This window comes from Rhinolophus sinicus, chromosome 5 (assembly GCF_057876585.1).
Source record: "Rhinolophus sinicus isolate RSI-liver-muscle chromosome 5, RSI-T2T, whole genome shotgun sequence".
NCBI classification, from domain to species: Eukaryota; Metazoa; Chordata; class Mammalia; order Chiroptera; family Rhinolophidae; genus Rhinolophus; species Rhinolophus sinicus.
In genome coordinates, this window is record NC_142505.1 from 4,880,297 (window position 1) to 4,899,161 (window position 18,865).

The following is an 18,865-nucleotide window of genomic DNA, read 5'->3' on the forward strand; positions in this document are numbered from 1 at the left end:
CCACCTAGGACAGTGTTTCTTAACTTTTATTATATTATTGCCCCCTAAGAACCCTTTTAGACTTTTTTTCTAATCCTCCCCAACCCCTCACCGTGAAATTTTACTACCATAGATATACTACATACCTGCTTATGTACTGTATGTATATCTGTGCTTTGTACATAAAAATTATTTTATTGTCTGGCCTCTAAGAGCCATGTTTGCCCTTTCAGTGAAATTGTCCCCATTAAGAATGCATGACCTATGCTTGTTCTGTAGGCACCGGGCACTCTTCTGAGTGCTTGCTTATATTAGCTAATTTAGTTCTCACAGTGACTGTGTAAGGTATCCCCATTTCAGAGTTGGGGAGACTGCAGTTAAGGTGGTCACAGTTCATCCAGTGACAGACATTTTTACAGGGAACATACCTTTATTGTTTTTAATTAATCTGTTTTCTTGGCTCTTACAGTTCTGTGGCACTGCCAAGTACCTGTGGCAATGGCCAGGTCTAATTGCTGATGGAACCAGTGGCTCCATGTTGCTGGCCCCATCTGGGTTGTGGCAGGGCTGAGAGTTGGGGGCGGCGGACCTACCTATGAGCGGTTCTTCCAAGGTCAGGATGCAGGGCCACACAGGGTGTTTATGTTCCACTGTGAGTGCCGGGGTGGACGTGGTGAGCACACTACACAGGAAGATGAACAAGAAAACCCTTCCATGATGCTATGTGTGCTGGGTACTCAGGAGAGGAAGAACCCAGGGCGTGGGGACACAGAGAAGGGCTCAGGGCAGCCTGATCAGGGTGGAATGTGGGACAGTGAGCAAGGAGCTCAAGCCAGGGCCAGATACCAGGCAGGCCACATGCTCCCTCATCAACTCTGTCACCCCAAATCCAGAAGATGCCTCCTTCCCAATCTTCCCAGCCCAAGTCCTGGAACAGGGTCTGACTGGACAGACGGAGGTCCTGTACTCATCATCCCTGACACAATCAAGTGGCCTGTTGGAAACATTATGTTGACAGGCGAACCAGGGAGAGGCTGATGTCAGCGCACGCCAGGCTGCGGGGTGTGGATCCAGTTCCTTACGAGCTGGGCCGAGCCTGACCCTCACTAAGCTCTGGCCCTCCTTCAACCTCCAGGGCTTTGCACATGCAGTGCCCTCCTCTCAGAAAACTGTTCCCTCCGCTCTACCAGGCTGACCTCCAGTCTCCACTCAAATTTCGCCTCCTCCCAGCGGCCCCTCACACTCCGCTGGCCGCCCGCCTGGTAGGTCAGTCTGGGCTCCCAGCATCAGGGCGGGGCCGCCTCGATGGTTGCCAGTGTCCCGCAAGAGGCGCTCAGGAAACGTCCCGGGGCCAGAGACACCGCACAAACACACGTACGCACATCCACACGCAGAACCCTACGCGGCCAAGGAGCGGGTCCGCGCGGATCCCACCCACCTGCTTGCAGACCCACCTGGCAGGGGGCGTGCACACACTCGGACCCGCCCCAGCCACAGACCACTCGGATCCGGGCACACAGACACACAGCAGCGGTCGCCCACGCACGCTCGGCCACAGGCAAACTGCCCTTCTCAGCCACACACGCGCAGGCGCGTGGACAAGCCGGCCAGTTCCCCGCTAGACGCCCACCCGGAAAAAGGCGCACACTACGCGCACGCGCGGCCCCGAGTCCCCGCCCCCTCCCGGCCGCGCCCGTGGGGGCGGGGCGCGCTGGGGGCGGGTCCTGCGACACCGCCCGGGAAGCTGCGCGAGGCTGGGCGGCCCCCGCCACATCCTCCTCCTCCTTCAGGTCCAAGCCGGCGGAGCCGGGCCAGGGCCGAGCCGAGGGCTCCGAGGGCGCGGGCGGAGCGGGGCACGGAGCCATGGCGCACCAGACGGGCATCCACGGTGAGGGCGGATGGAGGGCGGGCAGGGGGTAGAGGGTCACCGCCTGCGGCTGCGCCCCCTCCCCAGCTCGGTCCCTGTCTCCTCCCTGGCACCAGCCCGGGGGAGCTTCCTGTTCTCTTTTTGCAGCTGCAGGTCGCCTGGGGTGGGCACATCTGGGTGGGGGACGGACTTACCGTGCATCGTCGGGAATAGGTGTACATATGCGTACACAGCTGGGGCGGAAGTATCCGTGTGCCCATCTAGGGTGGATGTGCCTATGTGACCATCTATGGATTTTTGTGCCTTCTGGGGGTGGGTGTACCCGGATGCGCACATCTGGGGGAGTGTGCACGCATGTGCACTTGTCTGTTCAATCCGGTGTTTGCTCATCTCGATACACACGCACTAGTAGCTGATTGAATGGACACGGTAACATGGAACCATCTTTAGACATCAGTGTTTCTGACTGCACACGTCTGTGGGTGTCTGTGTGCACAATGTGGGTGCATCTCCGTGTGCATTTGTTACCATGGGTGCATGTACTGGACGTGCATGTTTGTATGGGTTTGTGTCTGTTTGAGGAGAGGGCCCTGACCTTTGGCTCCCCTGCCTCACCCCCCCTCCCCCACCCACACACACTCATGCAAGCTAGGCTGGGGAAAATCTGGGACAGGACCTCCAAAGTGGGATGGGGAAGAGTTGCCAGTCTGACCTTGACCTCAGATCTCCCTCCCATTTTCCACTCTGATCTTCTGAGTCTGTCTCAGCCAAGGTAGGATGGTTCCAGCTCCAGGCTGGGCACAGAGAAGAGGGTCCAAATGTGAGGTCTGTGGAGATCATCCTGGCTCTAAAGCCTCCCGGCCAGCTCCCCACCCCACACGATTCTCTAAATCAGAGCACCACCCCCTTTCCCCCAAGGGCCCTGGTTTCCTCCTTAGAAAGGCTGGGAGAGAAGTAGTGGCTGGGAGCCAGATGTCCTGACCATACCTGGGTCTCAGTGTCCCCCTCCACTGGCCTGGGAGGGCTGCCTGGCCTGCGCAGAAGGCCCAGGCTGCTCGCCCAAGGAACCTTGTGGTTTGGCCATCAGCCACTCCTCACACCACACCAGGATCCCCACCGTGGGCCACCACCATCGGACGCGCCACCACCATCGACCGCCCTGACCGCCCTGACCACCTGGATCTTGGCTTGTGGTTGTGGACACTTGCTGGCTGGACAGCCCTGAGAGGATTTCCCTGGGGGGTTTGCACCCCACAGGACCAGAAAAACATGGGCCTGGGTCAGGATCAGCCTCTCTGCAGGTGGTGCTGGAAAGGCTGTTTCATGACTCAGCCCCACAGGAAGGAACAGTCACCCGCTGGACCTGCCCCTTCCTTCCCCTTTGTCTGGTCATTGCTGCTGCTTCCAACTGGGAGGGGATCAGAAGTTAGGGCTTCTCCTCCGTGCTCCAGGCCAACAGGTCCAGTGGTCAGGCACCTGCCTCACTCTCATTTCCCATATGGTGAGACAGGTCTGCCTAGGGCATCACCGGGGACTGGGCCCACCTCCAGCCTGTAAGCAGCCCATGCCTTCTCATTTCTGCCCTGGGCACCCAGGTGCCAACCCTGTCCTGGCCATAAGTGTGAATCTGCTGACCTCAGAGCAGGGCAGGGGAGGGACCTGTAACCCGAGGCTCACAGGGTGGTGGGTAGGCAAGGCAGCTGGGGCGGGGCAGGCGACATGAATCTTTGATGATAGAAGCTCAGGTGTCCCAGACCTGGCCTCTGGATTATTGATGGTGGCTGAGGAGGCATGGTGCGGGGGGGTGAAGGGGAGGGCTTGTCTCTTCCCCTTCTGGAGTGTCACTGCCCCGGTAATACTAGAATGGGCGTGTCAGCATCTCTGGGGGAGCTTCTTGGCCTTACCCCCCAGAATGGTCTGAGCAGGTGGAAGGGGCAGCTCGGCACAGCTGGCCCTACTGTCATTACAGTAATAGTATGTTCTTCGTAGAGACCCCATTACCCAGCCCTTTTCCTGTTTACTCCTGACCACAGCCCTCTGCAGCTTGGCAGTGTGAGCTGCACATTATAGATGAGTTTCAGGTTCACTGAGGCAGGGGTGTCACACAGCTCCGGAAAGGTGGAGTCCCAGAAGCCAGGTACCCATCAGGACCTGCCTGGGCTCTGCAGGTTGATAGTGGGGCCCTGTCTCCATGCCATGTTGCTCTGAGCCCCAAGGACCTGCAGACTCAGCTGGGACCCTGCACACCCAGCTGTCTTGGAGGATGGTACAGAGCCAAAGGTGTCAGGCTCAGGGTCGCCCCACGTGAGGGGCATCTCATGACCAGAGTTTGTTTTCCTAAAGCCCCCCCAACCCGAGCTGCTCAGGCTGGGCCCTATAAATATTCTCTGACCTCAGCTCTTCAGCTGTGTTCCTGCAGAATTCTCCTGACCCCTGGGCAGCCTCAAGGTCATGCTGGCCAGCCGTGTGAACACAGAGACCTACGTTGGGTCCTTCCCCACTTGGACCTTGGTTTCTCTGTCTGAACCACAGTGGTCTGTGACTTCCTGTGGGTCCCTCGTGCTGACCATGACCCTTACCTCTGCAACTGGGTCCTTGGTTAGCTGTCACGTTCCAGCTCTGTGGTCCAAGGACCAAGACAGGATCTGTTTTGGGGAGTTCCTGAGAGTCATTCCTCCTCCAGGAAGCCTTCCCGACTGCCTAGGTATTGGGAGCTTGTTGTCCCCTGACAGGGCTGTGCCCGGGCTGGGCTTGCCCCTCAGGGCCTCTCAGGGTTAGGCAGCCTGGCTGGTGGCCTGGAGCTAAGCATGCGTGCACGTGTGTCAGTGCATGCCTATGTGTTTCTGTGTATACTTTGTACATCCTTTGACTGCAGACATGTCTTTGCAACGCCCTGCATTTGCCTGTCTGTGTGTGTGTTAGCATCCTGGGTAGTGTGTCCGGGGTGTGCGTGTCTCACTGCGTGTGTCCATTTGTTACACCAGCTGAGCGTGTGCTCATGGACGAGGGTGTTTGCATTCATACTGCTTGCTCTGTCACCTATACATGTTGACGCGTTACATTCACACATGCAAGGCTGGGTATGTACCTGTTTGTTGGCACATGCAACAACGCTCAGTGTATGTGAGTGTTATGTGTGTGCACACGGGTGTGTTAATGGGCATAGTGGTCAGTGCTCGTCGGGGGCATTTGTTCATGTGTTTCTGTCTGTGGTTATGACAGTGCAGAGTGGTCCCAGGCCAGCCCGGCGATGGGCCTTCCTGGGGCCATTCACTCTGGTTGGCCTGGCATGTCCCGGAGCCCGCCCCATCCTCAGATGGGCTGTCCCATCTCTGCTGCCCTGTCACCAGAGCTACCCCAGCCAGCAGGCCACCCGCCTGCCACCTCTGCTGGCTAAATTTGGGAGCTTGTGTTCAGCGGCCATCTCAGGTTCCCAGTCACATGGGGGCCGTATTTAACCCAGCTCTCAGCTTAGCCACTAGACCCCACAGGACGGGCAGGCCCCGAACGTTTCCCTGCCCACCCTGCCCGCTCTGCCTGCTCACCCCCCACCATGTTTCTTGTTCTTATAGCCACGGAGGAGCTGAAGGAATTCTTTGCCAAGGCACGGGCTGGCTCTGTTCGGCTCATCAAAGTCGTCATTGAGGACGGTGAGTGTCCACTACGAGCAAGAGCGTAAGCTGGGTGCTGCACCCAGCTGCTTCTCTGGAAGGCGGGGGACATTGGCCTCCACACCCCTCAGGACCTCAGTTTCCCCATTTGAAAGTGGGAGGTGCCTTGTAGAAAGCCTGATCATTACCCCTGTTACAGAGAATGGGAAATGGAAGCTTGGGGGATCGCAAGGAGAGCCGGCCGGAGGTGTGGGAAGGCGGAGTGGGGCCAGGCACTGCCCCATGCGATTAGTGCCGCTCACCTCCATCTGTGGTTGGCAGGCCTAGGCTGGCTTGGCCACTGGCCAGGGGAGTGCTAAGGAGAAGCTGGGACCCTGCCCTTGGGAAGTGCCCCCACCATGGGACAAAGGCTGCTGTCCAGCTCTCTTTGAGAGCAAGATGGGTGAATTCAGGCGTGGCTGGCCTGGGCCTGGACCTTGGGGACCTGGGGCTTATGCAGGGGGAAGGGCAGAAGGTGGCGGTGGTGGGAGCACTTGAGCTGACACCTGAAGGGGGAGGGCTTGAGGAGGGAGAGGATTAGATTGAGGCTTGGTGGGGAGGGGGGGGCGGGGCGGGGCAGAGGACGCTTCCCCCTCTCCTCTGTGCTGAGGGGCTGTCCCTGGAGGAGTACAGACCCTGGGACTGAGGGTAAGCGGGGCCCCTCACAGCTCCTTGGTTGCCTTGCAGGAGTGGGCCCTTCAGGGGGCTCCCCGAATGGACTTGTGCCCAGGTGACTTTTCACACATTGAATTGGCTCAAAGCAGGGTCTTCCCAGACCCAGAATTCACTCCAGGCCTTAGGGCCAGAGCTGTGCTGGGCCTTGTCCAGAGTCCCCAAATTTCAGATGCCCTCAGAGGCTGGGTTGGGGTCATTGTGGTGAGTCATGAGTGAAGGCTTCGTGGGGTGGCAGGCCCCTGGAGAGACAGACTCTGCCTCTCGTCCTCAGCCCCCCCCCCCCCCCCGACACGACGTCCCTGCAGACACTGAGCAGGACTCTGGGTGAGCTCTCTTGTGTCAGTCCTGCTTACGGTTGTTGGGACAGCTGGAGTGCCCGGAAGGTCCAGGTCCCCTGACGGGCAGCCACTGCCCATCTCCAACTGAGTGTGGACCAGCTCCTAATTTCTTTAGAGAAGTCATGAATTCCACTTCCTGTGTTGAACTTTCCAGTTTGAAAATGATGGCAACAAATTAAACAATGTCGACAGTGCTATGGAGCAGACCCAGCCTGTGACAGCTGGTGTCTAACCCTGATCCCGTCTGAGTCCTGGGAGGGTAGGTGAGGAGGCAGAGGCCTGCAGAGAGGTGGCTGGGCTGCGGGGCCTGGCGTGTGGGGGCCCCGTGCCCCCATCAGGAGGGCCTGGTGGTCAGGTGCCGGGACCCCCTGACGAGGGGGTGATTGTCCCTCTGCCCCAGTTCTTCCTCCAGCTTGGACCTGTGCACAACTGGGATGCTGTTTGGTGCCCAGCTAAGGCCCATGGGCTGATGGGTCAAGTGTAGCCACTGCTGCAGGCATGGTGGTGGCGGGCCTGAGGACTTGTCTGCTTTTGTTACTTAAAATCAAAGGGGGGAAGGAGACCACAGCTGGTGGGTGGCAGCAGGATCCCTACTGATGCAGTGTTTGGTGGGAGCCCGTCTCCCTCTTTCCCACATACGTTTGCTTCTGCAGGTCCCCATGGCCTGAGGCTGTGACACCCCCACCTCTTTCAGAACATTTGTTCTAAGCAAGCTGTGCTAGAGGTTCTGCTGGAACCCCAGGCTGAGGGGGCGGGTAGCAGGAGGTGGCACAGTGGGGCTGTGCGCTGAGCAGCCGTGCCGGTGGGGGGGGGCCTGAGCGAGCCTCCATGTGTGGGTGTCAGTGAGGAGGTGCATTGTTGGTGGCTGTGGGAACACATCTGTGTGTCTTGTGTGGTTGTGTGTCAGGTCATCTGTGGGCACGTTCTCGCAACTGTTTCTGTGCATATGCGAAGGGAGCAGCCTCTAGTTGGCAGCTTTGTGCCTTCATTCATTCATTCATTCATTCACTCATCCATTCACTTGCTCACTCATTCATTCATTCACTTATTCATTTATTCACTCACTCATTCATTCATTCATTCCCTCACTCACTCACTTGCTCACTGATCCAGTCACACAGCCTCGTCCTTCAGGGACTTGGGGGCTCCCCGGGAAGGTTGGGTAGGGTGGCCAGCAGGTCTGAGCCACATCCAGAGGTGGGCGTAGGACATGGCTCTTCCTTGGCTCACCCGACCTCTGCCCCCAGAGCAGCTCGTGCTGGGTGCCTCGCGGGAGCCGGTGGGCAGCTGGGACCAGGACTATGACAGGGCCGTGCTGCCACTGCTGGATGCCCAGCAGCCCTGCTACCTGCTGTACCGCCTGGACTCCAAGAATGCCCAGGGCTTTGAGTGGCTCTTCCTCGCCTGGTCGCCTGATAATTCCCCCGTGAGTCCTAGGGCCCCCTGCCCAGTCCCCAGATCAGGGGAAGGGGACGCCGAGTCTGAGCGAGATGACAGGGCTCTCCCTGGGAAGTCTGAGGGGTGAGAGACATCAAGTCCAGTTCCAGAGAGTCTGAGACGGGACAAGGCCCTGGGGTGCCTGAAGCCCTCCTGGCCACATCAGCCTGGCTCTGGGAGGGAGAGGTTGGGCTGGGCGAGGGCGCCCCCTTCTGTCCGAGCGCCCCCCTCCTTGCTGTGTGCTCTGTGGGCCCCCACCCAGAGAGACTCCTCACGGCTTGGCCCCGGGCCCTACAGGTGCGGCTGAAGATGCTGTACGCAGCCACACGGGCCACGGTGAAGAAGGAGTTTGGGGGCGGCCACGTCAAGGACGAGCTCTTCGGAACTGTGAAGGTAGCGCCCCAGGCCAGGACCCCCTGGGCCGGACTCACGGGCCCACAGAGGGTGGGACACGACTCAGGGTCACGGAGCAAGCGGGCACCAGGCTTTGGGATGAGTGGGGAGGGCTGGGAGAGTGAGGGGCTGCAAGCCGGAGCGCTCAGGGCTCTGGCAGCCCACCCCGAAGTGCCCATTGACGCCTCTGCGTCCCCGCCAGGACGACCTCTCCTTTGCCGGGTACGAGAAGCACCTGTCGTCCTGCGCAGCGCCCGCCCCGCTGACCTCGGCCGAGAGGGAGCTGCAGCAAATCCGCATCAACGAGGTGGGTCTGCCCGACAGGCTGTGCCGATGTCCGCCTGGGCCCTCGCGGGCACGTCAGGCCCAGAGGGCTGAGCCTGTGCTCCCTGGGTGGTGGGTGTACCAGGTGAGGGCCTCGCTCACTGTCCACCTGCCCCAGGTGAAGACAGAGATCAGTGTGGAGAGCAAGCACCAGACGCTGCAGGGCCTCGCCTTCCCCCTGCAGCCCGAGGCCCAGCGGGCACTTCAGCAGCTCAAGCAGAAGTCGGTCAACTACATCCAGCTGGTGGGTGTGCTCCCCCCCCCCGGCACCCCCAGGGCCGCGTTGTGCTCCTGCCTGCTCATACACACACCCCCGCCTGCTCACTGCAGCTCACCTGTGTACTGGTGGGAACACACTGCCCACCCCGCCCTCGCCCCATTTCAGGTGCAGCTGCCCTGTATCGTGAACGCACTCTGCTCTCCTGCCCTGCCCTGCTCATAGGCAGGGCCCCCTATGACACTGTCCCTCATTCTGCCCTCCACACTGCATACACATACTCACCCCTGGGTTCACACTGCCCCTCAGCCCTGAGCCCCCTCCTGTCCCAGGCCCCCTCTGCAGCTCCCCTGACCACCCCTTTGCCCAAGAAGGGCCCTCTGCCCCAGTGGTCCAGGCTGCCCCCCTTTCAAGCAGAATGGCCCTTCCTTTGCAAGACATACTCCCCTAGAGGCCTCGCTTCTGAGGATGGGCCGGCCCAATGTGGTGCCTCTGAGGTCCAGGCCCTTCCCACTGTCCTGTCCACCACCCTTGGTGGGACTGCCTCGTCCAGCAGAGCTTTCAAAGGGGCAGATAGGGCGGGCCCAGGAGTGGCCTCGCCCCGTGGTGGGTGGCTGCTGGGGAGGGATGTCCTGGCAAAGGGGTCACAAGCAGGCTCCTGCCTGCCAGCCCACCCACCTCGGGGAATTCTTGTGCGGTGGATGGGCCTGTGCCCTCCCTTGTGGGGTACCCTCACGTGTCCCTGTCCCTTGGCAGAAGCTGGACCTGGAGCGGGAGACGATAGAGCTGGTGCACACGGAGCCCACAGACGTGGCTCAGTTGCCCTCGCGGGTGCCCCGAGAAGCCGCCCGCTACCACTTCTTCCTCTACAAGCACACACACGAGGGCGACCCCCTCGAGTCTGTGGGTGAGTGGCTGCAACAGGGCCCCCACGCACACCCGTGGCTGGGCAGGAGCCGGCCAGCCTCAGTGGTGGGCCAGCAGTGGGGTGGGGAGCAGGTCCCCAGGCCCGCCTCTCACTGCCCCGTCCCCACCAGTGTTCATCTACTCAATGCCGGGCTACAAGTGCAGCATCAAGGAGCGCATGCTCTACTCCAGCTGTAAGAGCCGCCTCCTCGACTCTGTGGAGCAGGACTTCCAGCTGGAGATCTCCAAGAAGGTGGGCGCCCCTTCCCCAGGGCTGTCACCCCTTCCACTGGGGCATTGGAGTCCCGAGACACTGGCAGAGCAGGGGTCACTGTTGCCTGGTGGATTGATGGTGAACCTGAGACCCAAGGGGTAGCATGCGTTGTCCGAGGCTGCCCCGCTGACGGGGCCAAGACAAGCCCTAGCCCTGGCGCTCGGGTCTGGAAGACAGTTAGGGGTGAGCAGCGTGTTCAGGGCAGCAGGCCCCAGGCTCTGCGTTCCTGGTGGTGGCATTCCAGGGGGGGATCTGGCAGGAGACCCCAGGCTGCGGTGTGAGAGAGCAAGGTGGTGCATGCCTGGGCCCCCCACCGGTGGGGTGACCACTGCCTGGCCCCACGCAGATTGAGATCGACGATGGGGCGGAGCTGACGGCCGAGTTCCTGTACGACGAGGTGCACCCCAAGCAACATGCCTTCAAGCAGGCCTTCGCCAAGCCTAAGGGCCCCGGAGGCAAGCGGGGCCACAAGCGCCTCATCCGTGGCCCCGGCGAGAACGGGGATGACAGCTAGGAGGTGGGGCCTGCGCCACGCGGCTGCCTCACTGCTCGTCACCTCCCTCCTTCCCAGCCGGGGCTTCAGGGCAGTTGCCTCCTGTGAGGCAGGAGGGCTGGTGACTGAATACTCCTGCAGCTTCTGAGGGCCACTGGGCTGGCATTTGTGACCCTCAGCCATAGCTCTCCCTGCCTCCCATCTGTGTGCCCAGGGTGTCTGGGGACCCTGCCTGGCTGTCTCAAGGGGCTGGATGGGCGGCCTGGCATGCACCTGGCCCCCAAGGGAGCTGAGACTAGTGCCCCAGCATAGCCCAGAAGCCTTTGGCCACAAGGGGGTGGGGTCAGTCGGGGCTGGGGCACGGGTCACTGCAACACAAGATGGTTGGATGCTGTATTTTTTAAAGAATAAAATATTTTTAAATCAACACCTGAGTCTGGCCTGAGGAGCCACCTCTAGCACTGGGCACTGGGGGGCCCTGCATGTAGCTGCCTGTTCCTAACTCAGGAGGGCCTGTCGGCCTGCTGGATGTAGCCCCAGATCCCCTGGCTACCGGTGTCTGGGCGAGTCCGTGCCCGTGTGTGTGAGGGCACAGCCTCAGGCAGGTCCCCGAGAGGCGCCCCCCCCCCTCCGTGCCATGAGGATCTGGGTGTGCTAGTTTCCTATGTCTGCTGTAACTAAGTTCCCCAAACTCTGGCTCTAAACAACACAGAGTTGTGCTCTTACAGTTCTTATGTCTGAAATGAGTTTTACGGGGCGAAAACCAAGGCACTGGCAGGGCGGGTTCCTTCTGGAGGCCCAGGGGCTGAATCCGTTTCCTGGCCTTTCCAGCAGTCAGAGGCCCTCTGACTCCTGGCTCCTGTCCGCTTCCTCCATCTTCAAAGCCACATGTATAGCATGTTCTAATTCTGATTCTACTTCCTCTGCTCCCGTGGTCACAGGGCCTTCTGTTGTCACATCTCCCTCTGCTTGTCTTGTCAGGACACCTGTGGCTGTAGTTACCTCCCCTCTCCCTGGTAATGTGGGACACTCGCTTCTCGAAATCCTTAGTTCTGCCTGCAAAGCAGCCGCTTTCACAGTGTAAGAGACGACATTCCCAGGTGTGGGGGTTAGCAGGTGGGTCTCCTTGGCGGCCTCTCGCGGCCTGCCACACTGCGGAAGCTCTGCCATTAGTTTTCCGGGCCTCTGTGGGGCTGAGGCGCGGCGGGTGTGTCGTGTCCGTGTGTGCGTGTGTGCGTGTGTGCGTGTGCAGACTTCTCTGTCGACTTCCCAGCCCCCTCGGTACCTGCGCTCCTGATCCCTAGGCCGGCGGGGTGGCTGCTGGGAAGGTGGGGACGACCTGGGTCTCGGGTCCCAGCCACTCTGGGAGAGTCTCCCCCAGTGCTGGAACCCAGCAGGAGCCTGAGCGTGTCTATGCCTCTGATAAGTGGGTGGACGGCCCCTCCCATCCCAGGCAGCAGGTGTGCAGGAGTGGGGACATACGGGATCTATGGGGTTCGGCTGCTAAGTGGGCACTGTCCTTTCTCTCGTGAGCGTGTCCTGGGCTTGGACTCAAGTCAGTGGCCCATCCTTGGGGCTTTTCTCAGGCTCTACAGCCCCTAGAATTGTAGGGAGGAGAGCTTACCCAGAGAAGGGGGGCTGTCCTTGCCCACCCCAAACACAGGTTCCCAAGTGGGCAGGAGACCACGCCTTCACCCCCAGGCTGCTCGACCCCCTGCGCCTGTGAGCCAGCTGGATGCCTGGCAGCGTGGAGCCTGCCTGCCATGATACCCACCCAGATGTCCAGCCCTGCCTCCTCCCCTCAGATGCCCTATTCCTCCATCCAACCATCACTCAAAGACACTATGTGCCTGCCCAGGGCTGAGCACTTACAGGCAGAGCCATGGATACAGCAAATATTGAGCACCGACTATGTGCAGAGTGCTGTGCTGGGCCCTGGGGATACAGACAGAAAAGATCCTTGCCCTCAAGAAACTGACATTCCAGCAGGGCAATCATACAATATAGGACCAACCATGAAAAATCAATGATACGGTGTATTAGCAGGTAAAAACTGTTAAGACAAAAACAGCAGAAAAGGGGCTCAGGAATGTCAGACCTGTGGTGGGAGGTTTATAAGAAGGCCAGGGAAGGCCTCGTTGAGAGGGTGACATGTAAGCAAAGATATAAAAGAGGCGATGGAGACACCACGAGAATCTCTGAAAGAAGAGCTTCCAGGCAGAGTGAAATGTACATTCAAAGGCCCTGGGGCACAGCAGATGTTTTCAAGCCACAGCAAGGAGACCAATGTGGCTGGAGACTGGTCAGGGAGGCAATGGGAGCACAGATGCCATTGGACCTTGTTGGCTATTATGTGGACTGTGTTTTTGACTCTAAGAAGGGCCATGGAGGTGTCTGAGCAGAGGGACCTAATGTGACTTGGGAGCCAAACGTGAATAGGCTGTGGGGCGTGAGAACAAAAGCAGGGCAACCCATGAGGAGGTGGCCACTGCTTTGGTCTAGACAAGAGGTGATGGCGGCTCAGACCAGGCTGGTGGATGTGAAGCTGGTGGGCGATGGGCAGATTTTGGACAGAGTCTGAAGGTGCAGACAACGGGACTTCCTGAGCGTCCTGGGTCACCCTGAGGCTTTGGGCCTGAGAAGCACGGGAGGAGCCAACTGGGCAGGATAAGCCAAGGTCTCAGTTGGCCCAACATGTGGTCTGTGCCCTGGCCAGGCACCAGACGCACTGGAAATGCAGAAGGGGAGGCCCTGCTCCTAGAGGAAGTGGCAGGCTGTGGTAGAAGCAGGTGCAGTTGGGGTGAGGCCAAATGCTGCCCCAGCTCCGGCTACGCCAGACCCCCCAGAGCCCTGGGGACAGGGCCATAGGGCCAGGAAGGGGCAGCTGTGGGAGCCATCAGCTCCCTATGGAGCAGAGGCTGAGGGGACCTAGGCATGAGGGTGAAAGGGGTGGCCCTGGCATGGGTGTCAGCATGCCCTCAAGGTCTGGCACCGCTCCTAATTCCATTCTCTCACTGAGCTTAGACTGGGCTCCGGGCCTTCTTCCCAGAGGACAGGTGTGAGGCCCAGGAGTGACGCATTATGAGGACAGGCTGTGGGCCAAAGGGGGGCGGTGAAAGAGGAAGGAGCCACGGGGCTGACTGCCTTCTGACTATGCAAATGACCTATGACTCATTGGGTACCCCCCCTCCAGGCCTGGGCAAATGGGGGATGGGGCTACTAGGTGGTTGTGAAATTCTCACTTCCTCTGCTTTCTGAGCTTCGCAGCCGTGGAGAGACGGGAGCACCAAGAAAGATCGTCTGGAGAAGCCCTCACTCCCTGTCATGGTAGGACAGTAGCCCTCAGCCCCCCAGAGAAGCAGACAGCGTGGGGAGCAGTGGGAGAGAGGTGGGCTTGGAGGCTGCAGACAATAGTGAAAGGGGCTGTCACCCACATGGCCCTGGGGACACTCTCTGAACCGTGGAGACACCAGGGCAGAAGCCCTTCTTTGAGCATGTGGCCCAAACCCATTGCAGGGATGAGGAGGCTGAGGCCGACGGCTGCGCTCTTTGGTGGTGCTGGGGCCACAGGCATGGAGGGCGTCCAGCCTGGGCCTGGTCTGACCCTTTGCTGCCCACCCCTCCTTCCAACCCATTCTGACCCACAGCAGGGCAAGTGCTCTTGGGCTGAGTGTTGTGGGCAGAGGGGGAAAGAGCTGGGCAGTGCCCACCCTAGCCGGGGCCCTGGTGGTACCCAGCCTGGATCCCAGCCAGGGACCCTCATTCCAAAGGGAGAGGGGAGGGAATGGGGAGAGGGTGGTGGAGGGAAAGGGGCCAAACGCCAAGTGGCCTCTGAGGCAGGAGAGGGGAAGGCAGGCGAGACCCTGATGGGCCTGGTGACCACCTGCCTGGCTCTCTTGTCCAACCAGGGTTTAGTACAATGAGTGAAAGCTCTAGGTCATGAGCCAGGAATTCAGATCTCAGCACCAGTCCTCAGTCAAAGGCGGGTCTGAGACCCAAACCCAGGCTCCCCATGAGCCTTGGAGGTGGGATGGGGGCTGGGCAGACAGGCAGGAGTCTCCCTGGGGAGGGCTTGGTGGGGGACTCCGTGAAGCCAGGCGAAGCCAGGCGTGCAAGGTGGAGTTAGGGCCGCACACTCACCAGCCCACCCCCGCAGGGCCCCTGCCGCGGTGCCCTGCTCCCCCGCTCTCTCCTGGTGCAGGCCACCATGCTGGCCGCGGCCCTGGCCCAGGGCACCCTGCCTGCCTTCCTGCCCTGTGAGCTTCAGGCCCCCGGCCAGGTCAACTGCGAATGGCTGTTCTTGAAGTCTGTGCCCCACTTCTCAGCGACTGCACCCCGTGGCAATATCACCAGCCTGTCCCTGCGCTCCAATCGCATCCACCATTTGCACAACTCTGACTTTGCCCACCTGTCCAGCCTGCAGCATCTCGACCTCAAGTGGAACTGCCCGCCGAGCACCCTCAGCGCCATGCACTGGCACTGCCACATGACCATCGAGCCCCACACCTTTCTGGCTGTGCCCACCCTGAAGGTGCTGAACCTGAGCTACAATAACATCACGGCCGTGCCCGCCCTGCCCAGCTCCCTCACCTACTTGTCCCTGAGCCATACCAGCATCCTGGAGCTGGATCCTACGACCTTCCAGGGCCTGCACGCCCTGAGACACCTGTACCTGGATGGCAACTGCTACTATAAGAACCCCTGCGGCCGGGTCCCGCAAGTGGCCCCGGGCGCCCTCCTTGGCCTGGGCAACCTCACCCACCTGTCACTCAAGTACAACAACCTTACGGTGGTGCCCCGCAGCCTGCCCCCCAGCCTGGAGAACCTGCTGTTGTCCTACAACCGCATCGTGTCCCTGGGGCCCGAGGACCTGGCCAATCTCACAGCCCTGCGTGTGCTTGATGTGGGGGGGAACTGCCGCCGCTGCGACCATGCCCGCAACCCCTGCATCGAGTGCCCGAGGGGCTTCCCGAAGCTGCATCGAGATACCTTCAGCCACCTGACCCACCTGGAAGGCCTGGTGCTGAAGGACAGTTCTCTGTACCACCTGGACATCAGCTGGTTCCGGGGCCTGGGCAACCTCTCGGTGCTGGACCTGAGCGAGAACTTTCTGTATGACTGTATCACCTGGACCACCGCCTTCAGGAGCCTGACCCAGCTGCGCAAACTCAACCTGTCCTTCAACTACCACAAGGGGGTGTCCTACGCCCACCTGTCGCTGGCACCCTCCTTCGGGAACCTGCACGCCCTGCAGGAGCTGAACATGAACGGTATCTTCTTCCGCTCGCTCAACGAGGACACGCTCCAGTCACTGACGGGCCTGCCTGAGCTCCAAAACCTGAGTCTCCAGATGAACTTCATCAACCAGGCCCAGCTCAGCATCTTCGGGGCATTCCCCAGGCTGTGCCATGTGGACCTGTCCAATAACCGCATCAGCGGGGCCCCAGCGGGGCGGGCGGCCGCCACTGGGGAGACCGATGCTGGGAAGATGGGCGGGCTGCCATCCAGGCGCCTTGCTGCCGCCTCCCTGGATGCCCCCAGCTCTGATGACTTCATGCCAAGCTGCAAGACCCCCAAGTTCACCTTGGACCTGTCTCGGAACAACCTGATGACAATCCGGCCACAGATGTTCACCGGGCTCTCGCGCCTCCAGTGCCTGCGTCTGAGTCACAACAGCATCTCGCAGGCGGTCAATGGCTCAGAGTTCGTGCCACTGACCAGCCTGCAGGTGCTGGACCTCTCCCACAACAAGCTGGACCTGTACCACGGGCGCTCATTCACGGAGCTGCCGCAGCTGCAGGCCCTGGACCTCAGCTACAACAGCCAGCCCTTCAGCATGCAGGGCGTGGGCCACAACCTCAGCTTCGTGGCCCAACTGCCCTCCCTGCGCTACCTCAGCCTGGCACACAATGCCATCCACAGCCGTGTGTCCCAGAAGCTCTGCAGCACCTCATTGCGGGCCCTGGACTTCAGCGGCAATGACCTGAACCGCATGTGGAACGAGGGGGACCTCTACCTCCACTTCTTCCAAGATCTGAGAAACCTGGTCCGCCTGGACCTGTCCCAGAACCACCTGCATGCCCTCCTGCCACACAGTCTAGACAAACTCCCCAAGGGCCTGCAAATGCTGCGTCTCCGTGACAATTACCTGGCCTTTTTCAACTGGAGCAGCCTGACCCTCCTGCCCAAGCTGGAAGTCCTGGATTTGGCAGGAAACCTGCTGAAGGCCCTGACCAACGGCAGCCTCCCTGTTGGCACCAGGCTGCAGAGGCTGGACCTCAGTGGCAACAGTATCAGCTTTGTGGCCTCTGGCTTCTTTGCTCAGGCCAAGAAGCTGCGAGAGCTCAACCTCAGCGCCAATGCCCTCAAGACGGTGGAGCCCTCTTGGTTTGGCGCCCAAGTGGCCACCCTGAAAGTCCTAGATGTGAGCGCCAACCCTCTGCACTGCGCCTGTGGGGAGGCTTTCGTGGACTTCCTGCTGGAGGTACAGGCCGCCGTGCCTGGGCTGTCCAGCCAGGTCAAGTGTGGCAGTCCAGGCCAGCTCCTGGGCCGCAGCATCTTCGCACAGGACCTGCGCCTCTGTCTGGACGAGGCCCTCTCCTGGGTCTGTTTCAGCGTCTCGCTGGTGGCTGTGGCTCTGGGCCTGGCAGTGCCCATGCTGCACCACCTCTGCGGCTGGGACCTCTGGTACTGCTTCCACCTGGGCCTGGCCTGGCTGCCCCGCTGGGGGCACCGGCGGGGTGCAGACGCCCTGACCTATGATGCCTTCGTGGTCTTCAACAAGGAGCAGGGCGCGGTGGCCGACTGGGTGTACAACGAGCTGCGCGTGCAGCTGGAGGAGCGACGTGGGCGCCGGGCACTCCGCCTGTGTCTGGAGGAGCGGGATTGGCTACCTGGCAAGACGCTCATCGAGAACCTGTGGGACTCAGTCTACAGCAGCCGCAAGACGCTGTTTGTGCTGGCCCACACGGACCGGGTCAGCGGCCTCTTGCGTGCCAGCTTCCTGCTGGCCCAACAGCGCCTGCTGGAGGACCGAAAGGACGTCGTGGTGCTAGTAATCCTGAGCCCCGACGCCCACCGCTCCCGCTACGTGCGGCTGCGCCAGCGCCTCTGCCGCCAGAGCGTCCTCCTCTGGCCCCACCAGCCCAGCGGCCAGGGCAGCTTCTGGGCCCAGCTGGGCACCGCCCTGACCAGGGACAACCACCATTTCTATAACCAGAACTTCTGCCGCGGCCCCACGACGGCTGAATAGCACGCTCCGGCCGCCCAGCACACACCCCCTTCCCCGACCCCACCCCCACCCCGACCACGCCCCTCTGCCTGGGCTGCCCCAACCCGTCTCGGCACCCCCACTCTGCATATAGCAGGCACTCAATAAATGCTACCTGCAGACCCCGTGGCTACCCCTGAGCTCACTGGAGGTGTGCGTGGGAGGGGAGGAGGGAGAATTCTCCAGGCTTCCTAAAGTGAAGAGGGACTAGAGGCAATTTGGGGGAAATTGCCATGGGCAAGAAGGGAGGGCCCCCAGGCTGCGGATCTTCAGGGGAGGAAAATTGCTAAGGGTAGTTGTGTTCATGGGCGTCTTCTCAGGGGAGTCTGAGGGAGGTCACTGAAAGCAGGCTGAGTCTCCTGTCAACCCCTCCTGGCACACCCCACCCTCCTCCTCTCTGGGGGTGCCAGGCCGCCCTGCAGAGGCTGGGTCAGCACCCCTTGTTGAGTATTGGTCTAGGATCTGCTTCCCTCACTTACTGGGCTGAAAATGGCTTCAGGGCAGAAAATCTGCGGGCCTACATCATTTCTGCCCCCCAGAGAAGTCCTGAGAGGTCGTAGTCCTGACCCAACAGGATGGATGGGGAAAGCTTTGCGGGGAGTTCAGAGGGAGATGGCGCCCTCTGGTGGCCATGCCTATGAGGCGCCCAGGAGGCCCGCAGAAGTTGGGCACAGGAAGGCCTGCCAGGATAACTGCAGCAAGAAGCAGGGCGCCACAGAAGATTCTAAAGTTAACTCACAATCCATCCTTTTCTGTTTCACCTACAGTACATGCTGGGTCTCTGTTTTGACATCAAAGAGACACCTAGGTGGGCCTTCACTGGCTGCAAAGCTGGGCTCCCTTTCCCTGACCCTGCCCTTCACAGCTGATTGCCCTTGGGTGCCAGGCAGCCACAAGTGACCAGGATGGAGAGTGCACTTCACAGCTGGGAGTGAAGTACAGGCCACCTTCCTCCTTCTAACTTGGTGTGGGGACAGAGTCCTAGAGAGCAGTTTCCAGGCTCTCACGTGGAAAGGTGCTGGCTCTGGTAGTAGATGGCCAT

At 60.6% G+C, this 18,865-nt stretch overlaps 2 protein-coding genes across 2 annotated transcripts; both read left to right on the forward strand.

The window, feature by feature from the left end:
- The first annotated feature begins 1,698 nt into the window (after positions 1–1,698).
- On the forward strand, positions 1,699–10,980 carry TWF2 (twinfilin actin binding protein 2). The gene is made up of 9 exons (XM_019753293.3): positions 1,699–1,867; positions 5,419–5,496; positions 7,757–7,935; positions 8,244–8,339; positions 8,542–8,646; positions 8,782–8,907; positions 9,637–9,787; positions 9,918–10,039; positions 10,407–10,980. Exons 1-9 carry the CDS (start codon positions 1,843–1,845, stop codon positions 10,572–10,574), a joined length of 1,050 nt encoding a protein of 349 aa, XP_019608852.3. The 5' UTR covers positions 1,699–1,842; the 3' UTR covers positions 10,575–10,980.
- Positions 10,981–13,754: 2,774 nt separating this feature from the next.
- Positions 13,755–17,948, forward strand: TLR9 (toll like receptor 9). Its single transcript, XM_019753247.3, has 2 exons — positions 13,755–13,880; positions 14,710–17,948. The coding sequence occupies exons 1-2, from the start codon at positions 13,878–13,880 to the stop codon at positions 17,803–17,805; spliced, it is 3,099 nt and encodes a 1,032-aa protein (XP_019608806.3). The 5' UTR covers positions 13,755–13,877; the 3' UTR covers positions 17,806–17,948.
- The last annotated feature ends 917 nt before the right edge of the window (positions 17,949–18,865 follow it).

Excerpts from the sequence above, each read along its gene's own strand:
- TWF2 (XM_019753293.3), top strand. The coding sequence starts at position 1,843 with ATGGCGCACCAGACGGGCATCCACG. Across the intron at positions 1,868-5,418 it reads GCACCAGACGGGCATCCACG|CCACGGAGGAGCTGAAGGAA; the intron begins GTGAGGGCGGAT and ends TTGTTCTTATAG. Across the intron at positions 8,340-8,541 it reads AGCTCTTCGGAACTGTGAAG|GACGACCTCTCCTTTGCCGG; the intron begins GTAGCGCCCCAG and ends CGTCCCCGCCAG.